Source organism: Adiantum capillus-veneris, chromosome 13, assembly GCF_014529385.1.
Source record: "Adiantum capillus-veneris isolate H3 chromosome 13, ASM1452938v2, whole genome shotgun sequence".
Taxonomy (NCBI): Eukaryota; Viridiplantae; Streptophyta; class Polypodiopsida; order Polypodiales; family Pteridaceae; genus Adiantum; species Adiantum capillus-veneris.
This window is the reverse complement of record NC_140943.1, coordinates 102387590-102407350: the sequence shown is the minus strand read 5'-3', so window position 1 is coordinate 102407350 and position 19761 is coordinate 102387590. Positions and strand designations below refer to the sequence as shown.

The 19761-nt window shown below is 42.8% G+C and overlaps 1 protein-coding gene across 2 annotated transcripts; it reads right to left on the bottom strand.

The window, feature by feature from the left end:
* Window positions 1-6500: 6500 nt before the first annotated feature.
* On the bottom strand, window positions 6501-10615 carry LOC147444544 (receptor-like kinase TMK3). Of its 2 annotated transcripts, XM_086527124.1 has the most exons (3): window positions 8072-10615; window positions 7067-7592; window positions 6501-6967 (listed from the first exon to the last, which is right to left on the bottom strand). In XM_086527124.1, exons 1-3 carry the CDS (start codon window positions 10476-10478, stop codon window positions 6964-6966), a joined length of 2937 nt encoding a protein of 978 aa, XP_086383250.1. In that variant the 5' UTR covers window positions 10479-10615; the 3' UTR covers window positions 6501-6963. The 2 variants fall into 2 exon arrangements, with proteins under 2 accessions (XP_086383250.1, XP_086383249.1); XM_086527123.1 differs by having other exon boundaries at window positions 6501-7592.
* Between the last annotated feature and the right edge of the window lie 9146 nt (window positions 10616-19761).

Sequence of the window (19761 nt, the reverse complement as noted above, 5' to 3'; positions counted from 1 at the left end):
GGGATCGGATCCTCCATAGAAGAAGAATCGTTTGAGTTTTGATACCACTATAATAGAGTTGGACACTCCAAGTCAAAGATCTAGTGCAACACACACTAGAGAAACTGAAAGAATTGAACAAAACTGAAAGGGAGGGACGACACAGCATGGCAGAGTTATTGGCCCCAAATACTAGCACCTCTTTGCAATATTTTTGCAATTCTTCAACAAGTACAATGTCTGAGGTGCACTCTCTCCACATTTCTCCCAAGCTAATCTGTCAAAAAGGAGGCCCTGGCAATTCTTATAAAGGCCCTTGGCCAAAAGCAATACATAAAAAGCAGTGGTCTAAAAGCATTTGATACCCAAAAGCTAGCACCCTCTTGTTGTCCATACACTATGCCACGTCAGCATGTCATTGCAATTTTCGCTACAAATTGTGAAAGTTCGCACAGCATATCACATCATCAATTCACATGCAATTTTGGGTGTTGGGCTTTATTTTTAAGGTTTTAGGCCCCTCGGCTGAAGTACAATAAGTTGGAACAATTTTAAATGGGGTTTATGCCACTCAACAAGATTCCATAAGTTGGGCAACTTCTCCTATTGCTTCCTTCACTAGGATTGGCCCTTTTGTAGCCGGTCTCTATCCTTTAGTCTATGCCATATCATCACTTTGTGACACATAAACCTCTTAACACCCCCCTCAACAATAGATGTTGAGAAACTGAGAACTAAGTGCCAAAGTCTTGACAAATCTAGAGAATAAAAAATGAGTGCCAAGCTTAAAAAAACAATGAATCATCTAGTGTCAAGTGATGATGACCATAGTGGAGGTTGCACTGATCAAGTCATGGAACAATGGGCAAGAAATAGAACAAGTCACAAAAGAGGATGAAATAGAAGTGCCAAAGATCAGTGTATTATAGCCTATGAGCTAAGGTGAAGTAGGTAGAGAGAGGAATGCCCCCCCCCCCCAGTCACAAAAGAGGAAGTGCCAAAGATCAGTGTATTATAGCCTATGGGCTAAGGTGAAGTAGGTGGAGAGAGGAATAGAAGAGGAACCCCTCACCCCCCGGCCCCCGCCCAAAGCAAAACACTCTGGCTAAAGGAGAAATCTCATTAAAGTGAATTATAATCCGATAACACTCCAAGTTCAAAGGAGCTAAGGGAATCCTTATAGCAGAATTTTCAACCGAGGAAAAGGGAGCAATATAGGTAGAAGCTATTGCAGTCCCAAGTGAACCATTGGCATCTATATCCTTGCAACGAGCATTTCATCTTCAATAACATCTAGTTGTTGTATGTACATGTATTCAACAATAGGTATAGGTAACATCGGGTTGATTTTTTTTTGGATAACATTACCAAGCTAACTCTGCAGTGTAGCTCCACTACCAGAGGAAGTTGCTAAAGTAGTAATCCCAAACCTCATGTTGACTCAAAAGATGAAAGAAGTGATATGATAGACCCACACAAATGATGACATGTAGGAAAACACCTTGCCGTGTTCGATTCCATGAATTAACCATGGCTTGTGTGATGACAAATGATGAAGTACTAGATTCAATAGGTAATGTTCCACTAGAAGAAGTAGAGTCGCATGTCTTGAAGCAGTGGTTGGAAAAGTTTGAATAGGTGCTTCGGATGCCAAAACAATAGGACAAATAGACTTGGCTTTGTTCCATAAGCCTAATCCCACAAAATTTTGGCTATAAGAATCACCATGATATTCATCTTCTAAACAATAAAGCTAGAACCATCCAACTTCTTAGTTGATTGGAAGATCGGCATCTTATGAGTCAAAAGTCTAACATGCTTGCAAGGATATGTCAATACAACCAACAAATCCTGAAGTAATCAAAGGTCAAAGGAGATTTAAAAATCACGCTTAAGGAAGAACCAATGTTGATGTGAGGATAGGAAAAAGTGACCACAAATCAACCACAAAAGTTAAGAACTCGCCAATAAAGCAAGGTCTCCTAGCTATCAACACCAAAACACATTAAGTGGAGCTTGATATCACGGCAGGACAACGATGGTAGCAACAATCCAAACTGGATAGACATTCGCGAGGGCAATGGAGTAGAGAGGTAGAGGAACACTGCACGAAATTTACAAGCATTGACTCCAAATACATGAAGATGGCACATTAGGGGAATGTAGCCAAGAGAGGGGAACCATCATTGAAGCCAAGCATATAGAGCCGACAAGGGTGGGGAGAGAACCTCCAACACGAAGACTCTGACCAGAGATTTGAATCTCTATATCTAAGGAAAACATTAACCAGTAGCCTAGCATTAAAAAATAATTCTATTATCAACATGTGGTACTCTTAAATTGCAAAGGGTAAGAGATGTAAGGCTTGAGCATTTTTAAAAATCAGTGTACCCCAATTACATCATAGGGAACAATTCAATTCAATCCATAGACAATCATGCAGTAAATTGCCATGAAATATGCTCTAATAGAAGGGTAGTAATACACTTGTATTTTGTGTCAAAATTTGATCGCAAAGCCTCTCTATACAAGTTATCAACAATACAAGCCTCGCAAGAATGAAACTAGAAGTCAATAGATGTCGATGGTAATGAAAATTTTACAGACATGGGTTCAGAAGATCATGATCAATGTTGTACATGCTTGTATCTCATGCCAAAAAAAACACATACGTACGTATGGTGGGGAGGTGGAAATATCCTCGCTCAATCAGTATAAACTGTAGGGAACATGCCCTTCCCCCACATACTTGTTTCTTCCTCCGATGTTGAAGGATCACAATATGCTTCTCCTTTGGTGTTGAAGGGTATGTTTGCTTCTCTTCGAGTGTAGGAGGGCCACCTTTTTTTAAATTTTCAATGCGTCGGGAGGTATTCATTACCTTCAAGTTTTTTGAAATGGTAGTGTCAAGTTGATCATGCTGCAAAATGGTAAGCAGTATAGATATTGTATCTTGGGCAGCCTTCCTTTAGAACTTTTCCTTGCACAATATTTCCTCTGATAATTTTGCATATGCTTATGGACTTGTGATTGTACTTGCTTCACACCTCTCATTTGTTCCTTATCGGTGCTCCTATCAAGCCAAACCTATTGCATCTCCTTGTTCCATTGAATCTCAAGTTGCTCCAACTATACATGGGGAAGAATTTATTATCTTCAAGTTTACAAAACTAGTGGCATAAAGATGTTCTTGTTGCAAAGTGGTTTGGTAACGATTGCTGTTGGTCTGCTATGCGCTATGCATGCACTATATGAAGCCATCATTTCCATTGCCACTAGTGCCAATTTGTCTCAAAGTTTTGTATCTACTGATATATTTGTTGGAATTTTGGGAGCTATTGTGGAAGGCCACATTTTTCCCTCCTCCTATTAAAAAGGATATAGCTCTCATCCACTAAAACCGAGCGACTATAAGCATTCAAAACACTAGAAAAAGTAATTGCATTGCAGGAGGTGTCCACTTGTTGCATCCAATGACAAGAATCTAGAGCCTCTTGGCCACAACCCTGTTGTTTTTGTTGGTATCAACGTCTTGCATTTGCCAATTACCTTCAAGATTTCCACATTTTGGACAATAAATCGATCAAGAACTTTTCTTCCTTTCAAAAGGACAAGGGATACATACATGTAACCAAAGGACCAGCAAGCAATAAATGTTTTTGAAAAAGCCTCTTACTAGCAATTCATCATCAATTCTCTCATCCATGTCAACATCTTGTGCAATGGCACACAAAATCAAGGTGCAAGCATAGATGATTGCATCTGAAAGCAGGCCTTTACTTTGCCATAGCTTCCTTGGCAAGCCTAGTTGGGCTTATCCTCCCATAAGAGCACTCCAAGGACTTGATTTGCCAAGAAACCCTCACCTCTCATTCGGTTAAAATAGCGAAAAGCTTCCTTTCCACATTAAAGGAACCGCAAGGACTTCGTCTAGCAAGAAACCCTCACGTCACATTTGATTTAAACAGCCAAGAGATACAGCTCCACATCCATGTTGAGCATATCCTGCAAGTTGTTTGCTCCACAGCCATGTTGGGCATATCCTGCAAAACATTCCAAGTGACCTCTCATGTTGACCACGATCTCCATCATCATGTCGATCATGTCTACTGTGATCTCCATCATCATCTCTCATCTCCTACACGCTGTGGTGTCGGAGCTTCCTTTCCACAGACATGTTGAGCATATCTTGCAATCATCATGTCGCTGATGTCCGTCATCATCTCTCATCTTTTGATGTGCTGCGATGCTGGACCTTCTTTTCCACAGCCATGTTGGGAGCTTTTAAAGGTTCCTCGGTGCTTGCTGCTGATCTTAGGCGGCTGCTGCTTGTGGCTCCACGCCGCTGCCGTTTTGCTGTTGCATTACGCAAAACAAAAAAAGGAGGCGTTGATTTGCCAGAGGGAGATCAGCCGAGATCAGGGCAAAGAAAAAGTGTGCCGCATGTGTGTGTGTGTGTGTGTGTGTGTGTGTGTGTGAGAGAGAGAGAGAGAGAGCCGGTGAAGTCAGCAACTCGATAACTCCAAAGGAAATACAATACAGGGATGCGCCAGTGCTGGGTTGGGTAAAAATACCCAGCACAGAAAGACCAAAACTAAGAAAAAAACAAAAAAGTGGGCAAAATGTTTCTTTTTTTAAAAAGCCATTCTAAGCTTAGTTTCAATTAGTTTTACGAGATTGCACCCACTCACTTACACCCTCATGTCTCCACGATTGAACCATAGTGGGTGCGCTTAAAACCCCCACCTTTACTACTAAGCCAACTTCCTTTCGACAAATGGGCAAAATGTTAGGTGCAAACCCTATAGGTGCCTAGAATCCTTATGAGGAGGGTGAAAGGATGGCCAGCCCACAACCAAGGGCCTATGTTTAGGTGTAAAAGCCTATAATCAACAATGAAAGCATTTGAAAAGTGAACATAAAGCTCGAACACTATCTTCACTCTCATTCTCTCTCCCTACATTAGATTCTCCCTCTCACTCTCTCTCCCAATACACACACTCTCTCTCTCACACCTCTCTTAATCACATACATACAAAGACTCACATCCACTCTTATGGGCATACATACCCATACACACATTCTCTTGTGTGTGGTAAAAACACACGCTTGTGCACTCACTCACACATCTAGAATGCCATTCACACCAAACATCATAGACACACACAATACCACTATAATAATATATTAGCAAATGATACCAACAACCAAAATGCTTATGGAATACAAGCATTTGTGCCCATCAAAGTGCTTTAACAAGGGTCAAAACTAATCGATAACTACAGGGTAACTGATAGTTGCCATTCATCGCTTATCACCTTGAATTGGTAGCTTATGCCATTAAAACCCTAGTCAGTTAATAAACTATTCTAACCTACATCCTTAATTCCCATCTATATATTCCATATAATAAGCTCCTCTCTAGAGCATTTGGCCTCCATTATCACTAGACATCTTCTACAAGGAGCCAAAGTGGTGGGGAACACATCATCATCATTGCATTCGCTGTTAATTTCCTTTACTCAAGGAGTCTCACCCAAAGTTAGGGAACTCTCTACAAACACAAGCATAGGAGAGCCAGAAGGGGGCCCTTGAGTTGTACACCATCAAGGTCACTACGCAATTTGTTGACATCAATGAGACTATGAGTATTAAAGAGGAGACCCTTGCATCATAAGGTTGGTGTGGTGTCCAAACACAACCAACCTTTGCACCTGGGCCAAAAATTGACACCTGTTTTTCTTGTCAAGGGTTATTTTTCCGTGTCAAAACAAGTGCTCCAAATAAACCTCCTGCCATTTGACATGCTAGAATCTCAAAATTGTCCGTCATTTTTCATGTTTATACCCTTATATTTACGTTATGAATAACAAATTGTGTAAGTTGATCGGATTACACAAAGCATATGAAAGGGCCCCGCTTGGAAAATTGCATGTCAAAAGAAATTTCTACCATGCCTGTCAATTTTAGGCCTTGCAAGTTTGCACCACAAGGTAGAGGTGGTGGTGTCCGAACAACATAAGGTCAGTAAATGATTGCTCAACTTTTGACTTGGTAGGTCAACTTTTGTGAGAGCTCGATTTAGAAATTCCATGAGCTTTATTGGATGCTTTGATTTTATCTTCATGCAGAGTCCGAAGGAATTAACTAATGCAACTAACCTTCTTCACTATGGTCCGAAGCGGTGTTTGGGAAAAATCATTTTTCCAATTTGGACATACAAAATTCCTTTCCTTGAATTTGCAAAGAAGAAATTGTAGAAAATTCATTCTCCCCTTGCCTTCAACCGGCATTTTTGAAATTGAAAACAGCACGATATAAAGCTGAGACACATTTTTCATTAACACTGGTCCAAAGTTGCTTTTACAAATTCCTGAATTAAAAAAAACCCCAAAAATACAAAAAACTTCCCTCACTTTGGTTCTGGTTTTACAGATTTCTCTGGAAATTATGGAAGGAAAATTTCACAAAATGCAATAAAGCTTCAGAAAACTGCCCTATTTTGGGGGGCAAATATGAAAAAAGTAAAAGAGACCTGAATTAAAAGTAACTTCCACAAATAGCACCAGTAGAGAGACAAAGTACATAATATGATGGAAAGGGATAGCCCTGTTTTAAGTGGTACAAAGGGAACACTTGGATGAGCCTTTTATCACATGCTCTGTAGAGCCACATCCAAAAAAAAGTCTGTTGTCTAATTGGCACCAGCAAGCCTCTTGTGTTTTGTTTGGGAAAAAGGAGACAAACGCTGGCTTGCTTGCCACACATTTTACCACAGTAAAGAGCAACATTTCCCCATAGTAGAAGCAAGTCACATGACCAAAAAACCACTGCTGACATGGCACCAGCAGAACTGCCCCCCCACACACAAAAAAAACCACTGCTGCCATTGGCATACAGCCAATAAGTAGCCAAAGCATTGCTGACATGGCATCCTACGTGGCACCTCTCAAGTCACATCAAGTCCGACACATTCGACGTACGTCACCTAAGTGTACAACACAAATCCATTGGCTTCTGTATATGCACAGACTTACAATTACAATAGTTATGACATCTCTATTGAAGCCCATTGCCACCATCCTACCTGCCATCATTCGAGGTGAACGACTCTGCAAAGCCCAATGGCCGGCTTGGCATACTGTTGCTTGTGTTGTCAAGATCGCTGCGTGTAAAGAATGCGGACTCCGACGATGCAGACGCCCCCTCATATGCCTGCCACCTCTTCAATGCTTGTGGCAATGTCATGTCCAGATCGATCCCAATCCCCTCCTCTCCCTCAATGTCGATCGGTTTCCACTTCTCTACTAAGGGAGACAATACGTTCACCGCATGGCTCATGTCTGGCCGGTGCCATGCGTCTCTGTTCGTACAATGTCCGGCCAATTCTGCCACCATGCGTATACTCTGAAATGATTCATCAGTAACATCTAAAGCAGGATCGATTGATGCCCGCAGGTCATCTAGATTTGAAGACATGCGACGAAACCATGCAACCAAGTGGACACTCTCTTCCGCTTGTGTCTCATCAAGGGCCTTGCGACCTGCGATGAGCTCCATGAGCACAACACCGAAGCTGAAAACATCTGACTTTGTAGTAACTCGGCCAGTCACTGCAAGGAAGATAAGGCACTCAAGAAGCATAGACTAAAAGCATGTTCACTCAAAAACAAGATTTCTTTCACCTCAAGACTGGAGGTACTTGATTCCTCTAATTCCAACCCCCATGCCTCACTCTCCATAGAATGTGAAGAAATCCATGCATTTGCACATCCTCCCTAAAAATGCATATTGCAAATGCATACAAACAAGTAGTTTCATGCATTCACACATCCTCCTTAAACATATCTGTGCACATGCTTACAAACAAGTAGCTAAAGAAACCTCAACAGAAGCCACTCTTGCTGGTGGAGATACACATGCTTATGCATTTACCAAGTTGCTCTTAAGGATCGCAACCGAGGACATCCCTTGCCTCTAGCAAATGGAATGACGACACCATGCGCTTTGAATCCTACTTGCGTTTGAAGATGCTTCCTCTTAACACACATAGCATATTACATGCAAAGAAAGACATAATAGTCGTCCCCACCTGCATACTCTGGGGCCAAGTAACCAAAGGTGCCTGCAAGCCTCGTCTCAACCGAGCTTTTGTCCTCCGATGCCAACTTCACCAAACCAAAGTCTGAGACTTTGGCTCTATAGTCATCCCCTAACAGAATGTTAGAAGGCTTGAGATCACGGTGGATGAAGCTGGCCTCATGTGCAAAACCATGCAAATATTCCATGCCACGGGCAACATCCAAAGCTATACTAAACCGCCTGTTGAGGCTCAACGGGGTGAAGCCAAGCTTCACATAGTCAAACAGATGCTGACTGAGGGGGCCCAAAGGCATGTATTCATACACAAGAAGCCGTTCATTTCCATATATGCAATAGCCTAGTAATGACACAAGATGGCGATGTCGCACTTTGGTAAGTACAGCAATCTCAGACTGAAATTCCTTGAGCCCTTTGCTACTTACAACAGAGGCCTCCATCCTCTTCACAGCTATCTTAGTACCATCATCCAGTTCCCCCTTATATACAACACCAAAGCCACCTCTTCCCACCACGTTCTCCTGGCTAAAACTGTTAGTCACATTGCGCAACACCTGTATTGAAATAACTAGATTTCCAGCTTCAACAACCTGCATACCATCCAGACGGACACTTCCTGTGCTTCCAGTATGGCTTGTCTCTCCCAGCTCTATACTCCTATTACTCACTGTGAGCTTCAAAAGCTCCGGGTCATCAAGCCCACCAGAAGGATGCACCAGCATTGTGCTATTTGGGCTCTGCACTCTACTATACTTCTTCCGCTTTTTCACCACAAAAAACAGTAGCATCACAGATAAAAACGCAATGCATACAGCGCCCGAAATCCCCCCTGCAAGAGCTCCAGCAATTGAGCGCTTATGTGTCGAATGCCCTGTTTCCTCTGCCCCTGTCAGAGGCGAAATGGAGGAGGTTATCGAAGTTGAGTTGCTAGACATCGGTGGTCCATCTATCCCTACCCATGGCTCTGAGACAGGGACTGGATTCCCTTTAGTTATTGATGGTGATGAAGAGGACCCAAGCTTGTCCATGTCAGGGTTGCCCGATACATTGACAGTAACCCCTGGTGGGAGCACAGGCATGGGTGCAGACAAATTATTATCTTGAAGAGCTACTCGACGAAGAAATGTCAAAGAAGCGAGAGAAGGGATAGTTCCTGTAAGGTTGTTGTTGTTCAGTATAAGGTTCTGCAAGAATGTAAGGTTTGCAATCATTGGCGATATGATGCCGACAAGATGTCTACTGGGTAAATTTATAGTGATGACAACTTTTGTAGAAGGGTTGCAAGATATCCCAATCCATAAGCACGGATCATTGCCTGTCCAAGCCACTGCCAAATCGTTGGGATAACCGACACCACCCAAAAAAGCCAGCAGAATCTCCACTTCTTTCGCACATGCAATACCTGGCTTTTCTGAGCAAAACCCATTACCACCATATGTGAAGTTTTCTGGACCAAGGAGCGGTATGTTTGGCAGAGCTCCATCAAGGTGGTTGTGCTGGACATAGAAGGTTGAAAGAGATGTCGATTCAGAGAATGTAGATGGGATTGGGCCAACCAGGTTGTTGTCGTTAAGCCAAACATCTTTCAAGCTTGCAAGTTCCCCCAGGCGTGATGGAATCGGACCTGAAAAGGCATTTACTTGCAGCCATAGCTGAGAAAGAGACTCGATCCCCGCAACAGGAGCTATGGAACCTGAGAGAGGAGCCGGCCCAAGCTGATTGTTGAGCTGCAGAGAGATCAAGTTAGCTGATGAGAATGCTGGGGGAATGGAGCCTGAGAGGTAGTTATATGCGAGATGAAGTGATTGTAAGTTCGGAAGCTTGGCGAGGAAATCCGGTATAGAGCCCTTGAGGCAGGTTTTCGTGAGACTAAGTGTGGAGAGCAGTTGAAGATCAGTAACATCTGTTGGGAGAAACCATCCACCCACAGACTCGTTGAGACAAGAATAATCCATGGACAGCAATGTAAGAGAGGACAGGCCATGGAAAAAATCACCAGGTACGGAGGTAAAAGACTGGAGATTTAGATATGCAGTCTGCAGACGGGCAAGGCCGCGGAAAGAGGGCAGCGGGCCAGTGAAGTTGTTACCTTGTAATGCTATGTATTTCAAGTTACCCATCTGGTTAAGGCTTGCTGGCAACTCGCCTTGAAGCTTCATGTTTTGAAGCTGAATTCCAATCACAGAGTCACCATCACATTGTATGTGATCCCAGCTGGCGGTACCACAAGGGTCATTGCCAACCCATGCTGGAAGCTTTGCTTGGCCACCTAGATTGTGCAGAAGCTCCTTAAGTACAGAGACGTCTGCCAGATCGGTCGCCCCATGACTGCATATTGTGTAACGATAGAGCACGGCAAGGAGCGTCGAGGCAAGCAAGGCAAAGGGGGGAGCTGCCATAACTCACAAGAAACGGGGGAATTCTGACAAGGCTTTAGAGAGTACCTGTGTGTATGGGGCTGGAGAGTTTGCCTTTGAATGCTCTAATTGCTGCAAGGAAGTGCGGGTCATGGAAGCGCCCAAGGCAGAAGAGCTGCGGGAACAGGGGAATGGCTGGCGGAAGCCCATACAAGCGCATACGAAACGAAAACAGGAAATGTACCTGCTGAAGCGGAAGAAGAGCCCATCAAACAATGCAGCCTCGATACTTGAAGCACAGACCTAGGCTATATCCACTTAGAGCAGAAACAAAGCAGCCTCAGAGAGAACTGTGTGTGACACTGCGTGGCCTGCGAGTGCGCGCGCGCGCGCGCAAGACCTAGTGGGTCACTCATCTCCTGTGTGCGTGTAGGTCTTAGACGAGACAGAACAAAGAGGATGAGATTCTTCTCAGAGCTTTAGAACAGACTCATCGCTGGAGAGCATGAATCATTGCAATGGAGAAAGCTTACAAGCTCAGGGAGTAGAGCTGTCTACCCACAAACAGTATTAACTTTTTTCTGGGGATGAGGGTCCGTTGAGGGACACCCTTCCCTAATTATAGTAAACCCCCCCCCCCCCCCCCCAAAACACACACACACACACAGCAACAGTGACACTTTATGAAGGTTACATGGTGAGTTAAAGCTTTAAATCGAACATAGAGATAATAGGCTTCATATATTCTCCTTGCTTCTTTTACTTTTGCTCAAAGGAGTCTTTGAAGTTTGCATACAGCTGCCCTCCACCCCCCACACAACTTCAACTTCCCCCTCTCTAGCCTAGCTTCTTCTACAACTCAAGACCGGCGAGACTATGAGACTCGCCGATGCATGAGGCAGTCCCAAAACCATGTCCACAACTTGCCCATTTCTACTACACTTAAAAACTTGTAATTTTTAAAAGCAAATATTATGGCAGCCAATCAAGTTCGCGTCGTGGGTAGGCCTCAATTTCCGTTGCAAAAGTATGCGAACGAGTCTCTAAAAGGGATGTGAGCTGTTTGGATAATGAATTGAGCGCACAAATGTTGAGTACTAGCTTTTGGTGGTTGGAACTCCTGCATTTGAATTGAGTGAGTTTCGACTGGGTTTTTTGAGGGACTGACATCCTCTCGTAGTCTCCATGCACTAGTCGGAGCAACTACATCCTTCATATTGACAATTATGTCCGAGTTTCTCGCCATCACTTCAATAAGATAATGGAGGTTGGGGAAGCCCCGTAACATGATGGTATGATTTTATGATAATGTTATATGGTATTGCTATATAGTAGATACGTGAGTTGGATAGGTGCATTTGAATTGAGTGAGTTTCGATTGGGTTTTTTGAGGGACTGACATCCTCTCGTAGCCTCCATGCACTAATCAGAGCAACTACGTCCTTCATATTGACAATTATGTCCGAGTTTATCGCCATCACTTCAATAAGATAAAGGAGGTTCGAGAAGCCCCATAACATGATGGTATGATTTTATGATGATGTTATATGGTATTGCTATATAGTAGATACGTGAGTTGGATAGGTGCTAGAAGCAATGGCTTTTGATTTTACAAATGAGCCACCGCATTCTAGATGGGGTTTGCAAGCACACCCTCGCTTGCATTCTATTAGATTATTTATCATATTGCTAGAACTTTTATTAAAAAAAAACTTCTTATTGAGCAAACCCTACATATGCCTAAGTGAGATGATGTATCTATTTTATAGCATGAATTTTCAGTTATGCATTAGATACATGCAAGAGGAAGATGTTCATTCTTGCATGGGGGAGGTTGCACCCAATGCCTGTGTTATCTCTCTATCTGTTTCTGCACACACTCATGCTTGTGTGCATACATGCTCTCTCTCTCTCTCTCTCTCTCTCTCTCTCTCTCTCTCTCTCTCTCTCTCTCTCTCTCTCTCTTCGTTGTGCCTATGCATGGTGTTGATTTGTAAGTTTGCCAAGCTTATGATGTTGCATCCTAGCCCTCTGTCTGAAATAATTTCTGGAGGCACCCCAAACCTACAGCAGATTCTCTCACATGTAGTTAGATATCTCACCAGCTATGATCCTACCAATGGCATATTCTTTAATTCACCTAGTCATGTTGTCTACCTCCATTACAATGTAGAGTTTAGTTGATTGTTCCCTAGGGAGAGGGCCTAATGCATCAATCCCCCATTTCTAACAAGGGAAGCAAAATGTGGGGCACCTATGTAACTAAGCCTTCTTGCCGTCTGGAAAAAATTCTCCCTAAACATAAAACATCAGCCTGAAACATCAGGCAACAGACAATATGGTCTTCTTTCTCCTAGCTCAAGCCTCACCTTTTGGGAATTACAAGCACCCGCCCACCGAAAACACCATGCGAGATGAATTGTGGAGCCTAGGCTTGGAATTAGGAGAACACACGCTAGCCAAGCCAACCGAGGGACACACAAAACAAACTTGTTAGCTAAAGAAAAATAAACTCCTAAAAACCTTCAAGAACACCACAAGACCCCAATCTCCCTCTTGCTTTCTTGTAGCCTTGCCTCCAATGTGACATTTGCAGGTTCAATTTGCCTTCTAGAAAACCCTAGCCTCTTTCCTCAATACCTCCATCAACACACATCAATGAGAAATTCAACACACCATGTTGGAGGTGTCATAGCATATGCAAGATCCACATACCAAGACCAACAAAATTCTCAATCTGAAGAGTAATAACCTAGCTAGGGCTTGGAACCATCACACAAGAAGTGCTAGAGCTTCATTGGATTCTTTGAATAGAAGGATTCAAGAGACTGCTACACAATTGTAAATAAACAATAATCAGTATTGGACTACCTCTAATCTCACTCTAATGATACAATGAAGAATCACTTACACATATTATGCCAATAAAATCCCCCCAACTTGCCAATTTTTCTAAGTCACCACACCACAAGTCTCAAAAGCACACTCGTCATAAGGGAAGCTTATAGCAAGTACACACTAATTACATTGATATATCATATGGGGAGCTCTGATAGCAAGTACACACTAATTACATTGATATCAGCCTCTCCAACCATTACATGTCAACCAAGATACCCCAATCATAATCACACATAAACGTGGAATAGTTTTCAAAACAAGATTTGACCCATGAACGTTGTTAGCGTGCAAACGGCAAGAAAAATGAGTGCCTCTATAGCCTTGCATGAATCACATTTTAAAGGAAGAACTATTACACCGCCAAAAACACCTATGATAAACACCTGTAGAGATTTATGAAAAACCTTTTAAGCATGGAACACACTCCAAATTAGGAGAAATAGAGGACATCATGACAAAGCTCGTCTCGTGGAGATGTTCATAGAGTATCCATAGGCAAAAAATAGACAAAGGATGAAAGAGTTATGGCTGCTCGAAATCAGGGGTGTACTCTTTCTTGCTAAAAAATGAGCTCTTTGGAAGTTGTGCAGGTGTTGCAGCTATTAAAATGGGGAGATTTCTTACCTTTTATCCCAAAAAATTTCTCTCTCTTCTTAGCCGACAAGGCTCTCTTGGTAGGCATCTTTTAGTTGGCTCATTTTTTGCCTTTTTTGGGCATAAAATGAGGTCTCGGTGACCCTTCGACCAAGGGAATGGAGTGGGGGCAAGTGTCTAGGGATCAAAATTTGTGCTAGGAGCCTGTCTAGCTGAGTGGGGACTCAAAAAATGTGCCATTTCTCTCCCATGAAGCCCACGAGCCCCTCCTTAGCCAAACCTTGAGAGCTTCTTTCGCTTTGATACACCCATAATGGGCTCCCTCTTTAGCCTATATACCCCCCACTCTCCCCTTTTTCCTTCTCATGTGGGATGATTCCCCTGCCACATGGCACTTCCTCCTCAATCTTGCCAAACCCCTTGTGCCCAACAAATTTCCAGATTTCCCCCAAAGCAGGAGAGCTTCTTGGACAACTTCCCCAAAGCATACTTACTGCTCCAGTCACCGAATGACACATCGTAACACACAACTTGGAGCCCAAGTCCTCGGCTACTTTAGAATTTGCAAACCTTAGCATTTCTAATCCAAATTATCAAGTTGTCCTAGTTGCCCTTGTCGCATGCACCTGCAATCACTTTCTAAGTTGAGACCGCCCACTTCGGATGCTCATAACTCATGATGTACAGGTCCGATTCACGAGCTATAAAGCACGGCTGAAAATACTTATTGAAAGCCATGTTTTGGAGACTTCAACAACTCAAAACATCAGTACCCAAACTTGGCAAAATCACACCTTTGTACATGAATTTTGTCATGGTCGCTTCTAAGACTTGCAGGGCTATGTACACATATATACACGAAGCTAGTGGGCAAGCTTTTTGGCATGACCTAGTGGCTTTATGCTCATCCAAAAAATGCATGACATATCTTTCCAACCCCCCCCCCCATCTTGCTTGATCATTCATGACAAGTGAAGGTTTCTAGGGCGAACAACTGATGTAGTTCATTCCCAGAAACCTTAGTTCCATTCTCAGATGTTTTCACACTGTCTTCCTCCATTGATAGCATTTCATCTATCACAATTGTAATCAAACGTGCCAGATATTTCTTCAATCTGTAACCATTAACATGACATTTATGTTGTGCACCACTCAAATCTACCAATTGATACGTGCCATTGTCAAACTTGTTTACAACAGTAAAATGACCTTCCCACTTGATTTGAAATTGTTTCTAAAAGGTAATGTCCAACATACTATTGTATCGCAACACCAAATCACTCTTTTCAATTCCTTTATCCTTTACGCATTCATTAGCTTTTAGCTGAGCCTTCTTTGACACTTTTTCATAGTAGCTCAAAGCCAAAACTCTGTCCAATTGCAAACATTGTAGATCCAATAGTCTTTTCTGCCAGGTATTTGTTTGCTCTTCATCTCTCAATGACAACAATTTGAGTGCAGGAATCTCCACTTCAATTGGCAATAGAGCTTCCTTGCCGTAAACCAAGTGGTACGGAGAAAATCCTATGCTCGTTTTGATAGCCATTCTGTAGGCCCATAATGCACAAGGCAACTCTGCATCCCAAGTTTTCCCATGTGTCTGGGTCATCTTTGTCAAGATTTTCACCAACTCTCCATTGAACCTCTGATTGAGACCATTGCATTGTGGATAATAAGGAGAAATGTACCTGTGCTTTATATTGAGCTTCTCACATAAGAAATCAAACAGCTTCCCTCTAAATCCTGGTCCTCTATCAGAAAGTAGCTCTAGTGGCACACCAAATTTGCAGCATATATGCTCATAAACAAACTTTCCCATTTCCTTATTGGTAATTTGTTTGACAGCCTTGGCTTTTTCCCATCGTGACAAATAATCCACTACTGTCAAAATGTAAGCATTTCTTTTGCTAGTCATAGGTAAAGGGCCAATAGCATCAAGACCCCATTTTTCGAACACATCAAAAGCTAGAATTGTCTTTTGTAATTCGAGCTTCAAAATTCTCTTTCCCATCTTCTGGCAAGGCAAACAAGACTTGCACCAATGGTTAACATCCCGCTGAATGCTTGGCCACACATAGCCTTCTTGCAAAATTTTATGGAACATGATCTTCATGGAAAACTGGCCTCCACAAGATCCTTCATGATTTTCTTCCAAAATCTTGTAAATTTCCTCTTTCCAGGGCGGGAGATATTTTCAACTGAGCAATTTTTGGTGAGCGCTTTTTAGGAATCAGGCAAGCAGATTCCTAAAAAGATCTCTTCCTCCTTCTCTATCTCTCTTACGCAATTTTGCTAGTCTCCACTCCATCTTTTTCTTCTTCTCTCTCTCTCTCAGAGAGAGAGAGAGAGAGAGAGAGAGAGAGAGAGAGAGAGAGAGAGAGAGAGAGAGAGAGGCAACAAGGTACTAGGGAGGTTGAGACATAGACAAAGATATGCGAGCTAAACAAATTGTTTCTATTTAAAACAAGAACATCCATTAGTCATAGAAAGTTACATTTCATTGCACTTGCATTACATAGGCAAGAAGCGTTCATCTTCTGGAAGGCCTGGTTTTAGGAGTAGATGTACTGCCTTCGAATGGCAAAAGAAGATTCACCACGATCCCTAGACGCTACATCATTTGCTCCTCATCCTCCTCTGTGACGAGCCCAATCTTCTTCCAGCAAGAGAAAGCAAATTGTCCCTTCTCGTTCAATGCAAGCTGAGCAAGGTCCGCATATTGAGTTCCGTGCGGCAATGATAGAGGCGATACACATTGATTGCTGCCCTCAGAGCCTCCGTAAACCAGTCGGCTCCATACAACGCCTCTCCATTGGGAATGGCTTCCATGGCATCCCACGTAGACTTGATTTTATTCTCAAGATCGTCGGACATCGTGAAAAGTAAGAGAAGTGCGCAACGGTAGCTAGTGGACGCTTTCACAAAAATAATTCAAGCAATGGCAATTTATAGCCATTGTGAAAATATTATATTACTTTATTCACGATTTGACACATAAACAACCACTTCCCAAATTTGAAAAAAACTGCAAATCAATGTACCAAAATGTGGCCATCAAAAGATAAAATTAGAACCTGGTAGAGTTACCGTTCTCATTTTGGCTTAACCCTAGCACACACAGATAAATAAAATACAAACGTTTACATGCAAGATATGGTTTTTGCATTTGACACCCGCTCCATGAAGTCTGGACATGTGCACGATGGCTGGTTCAAATACAAACATTGTACAGCCCGGCATGACCATCTTCACTTTTGGTCTCTACTTTGAAGACCTCATTAACACCATCTGCCGCACATATCTCTTCTATGACCTTGGCTCTCAGTGCTAGTGCTAAACTGATCTTGCGAGCAGTGTCCTCGGAAATGGAAGTCCGATACCTTACACGCACACCATCTCGCAATGTGGCTCGTGCACTGCCTTTAGGAGTGGATGTATCTTTTGACTTGAAAGGAGAGTTGGTCATATTTTGTGCAGGAACAACCTGCGTTACATTAGAGATTCCTTCTTTCCTGAGATCCACTTGATACCCCCCTTCATGCAATATTTGAACCTCATCCTCAGATAGGTTGGTGCCCACATGCACGGGCCAAGTGTGTGGTGGACGTTGAGGCTGTGGCTCAATGTTCTGGTCTACTATATGGCAATGCAAGACATGATCCAGACAAAATCAAAATCACTGATGCACCACACCATTTGGATGCTTTTGATATCCTTCAAAAGATAGGGCCGGTATACCAAGGCTAGAATCTGTAATATTGCTTCCACACCTTCGTCCTCCTCTTGGCGTGCCGCTACATGTGACTCTACTACCTTGTGAAGTTCTGCGTATGGCCCACATTGCCTCATTGACCTTGCGTTCCACTCCATACTGCCCACTCAAACCTATACTTTGTTTTGGGGTTTGTGATATCTCTTCTTCTGCAAAGTTGACCTTACGGGGTCTTCCACACTTCTTGCGATCTTTGGTGACCGAGTTGTAATCAGGCCTATGCGATGCATCATCTTTCACATTGATAACCTCATTTGGCTTTTGTTTTTGCCTTGTTGTCTCCTTATCTCTTGTCAACGGAGTCGGTTGTTTATACATTGGAGTGCCCTCGATAGCCTCATTCACTGCTCTTATTACTTCACTGGGACGTTTTTCATGGCGCTCCACAAGCTTCTGAATTGATGGACCCTTCCCAATGTGTTTTCCATGGCTGTATGAAATGGCCTTTGTGCTCTGTAAGATGGAATTTTCAAGGTCGGTTGTACATGCATCATGTAATGAAATGCGTTTACAAAAACCCTCCCCTGCTAGCCAGCTGCCATGCTTGCTCTCTGCAAGGTTTGTGCGTGGAGTGTTTGGTCCATCAGAGCTTCTTTCTATGCATATCATAATGCCACCCCAATGTGCAATAGGAAATTCCCAACAACAAAGCCAAGAATCCATGTATGGAATGTTACAATCTATGCAATGACCATTACACCACCATTGGCGTATTAGACGAGCCTCTGCTGCTGCAGCCTCTTTTTTTGGTGCTTGCCTACACTTCTCACACATTTGTTTGTGTGTATGTTGAGAAGCTTGCGCCACATACTTCATTGCGTGTTGATACAAGCTTTGCTTCCAATGGAAAAGACAAGAACGCTCTCGACCGCTCATTGTATTGGTCTTGTCTCCACCATTGAAAACAATTCGAACTGCATTCCAATTTGCTTGAGCTTCATCCGCCATGAAGCCAAACAAATTAGCTATGTCACACCCACATGATAGCATTACATCATTGAGACACTCCCAAAATAGACATTGCGTTTCCATGTCTTCCTATTTCATTTCACAAGTTGCAATAGTCAAAAGGTCCTACATGTTGCAAACAAATTGTCAGGCCATAGTCACCCATTCGTCAACACGTCTGGTGTGATCAAACTGGATCCACGCACATCGAAGATCGCCATCCCTGTCTTGTTTCATTCGGTTCACCAGGTCCACACCGGATGCTAGACCAATTGTGGACATTTTGAACACATAACATTTCTCCCCCTCCGTATCTTGACCAGGAAACCTACTTCCATGGAAAAAGTCATATGTGCAGTCTCGCTTCACTTTAGGAGTGCATCAATGCTAAAAGATTCTTTGTCAACCCCTCTTCGTAAACTAGATACTGACCTTCGAAACCTAACAATGTTCATAGTGTCTAGAGCAAAAATAATTTACCATAGAGTTTTGCATCGAAATAAGAATCTAGGAAATGCTCATACCAACTATCTTGCACCAATGGCCCAACTCCTCAGCGATTGCAAATAGCTGTTGCTTGCCTAAAATTCCTTCGTTGTTGTTGTTGCAAAGAAGTGTTGTACTTATAAATTCTTTTGCCAAACACATTTGAACCTTCCTAGCTCCTGCATGTGGGTCAACAGTCAAAACCCTTTGCACCATCACCTTGGTGTTGTCTGTTAGTGTCTTGGATGTGCCGTTGTGCACATAGTGCCTATGTGTGCCACGATGAATCATGACTCTGGTGGCGGTCTCATCGGATGGCATACATACAATCACATGTTGCAATACAGAAAGCAATTGCCTTGCAAAAGTGGCATGTAAGGCTCTTATCTCCAATCTTACAATATTGTCCGTGTGCAGTTGCCTTTTGTATGTACCCGTTGAAATGACTTGTATTGGGAATATGATAATTAGCCAAGCGGGCGGCACATTGTTCATTCATGCACTTTAGAGATCCTATGCAATAGCTAAGACGCACTACACTCGGAAAAACTATATTGGAGGTTTGTGGCTTCGACCACAAATGAGGATCATACTTATTCTCCATTGCGTCCATATGGTGCAACC

What these genes read in the sequence shown, in the direction of transcription:
- LOC147444544 (XM_086527123.1), bottom strand. Translation starts at nt 10,478, where the DNA reads ATGGCAGCTCCCCCCTTTGCCTTGCTTGCCTCGACGCTCCTTGCCGTG. An exon ending in CTTGGCCCCAGAGTATGCAG is followed by an intron (nt 7,593 to 8,071) that starts GTGGGGACGACT and finishes TCTTCCTTGCAG; the next exon opens with TGACTGGCCGAGTTACTACA.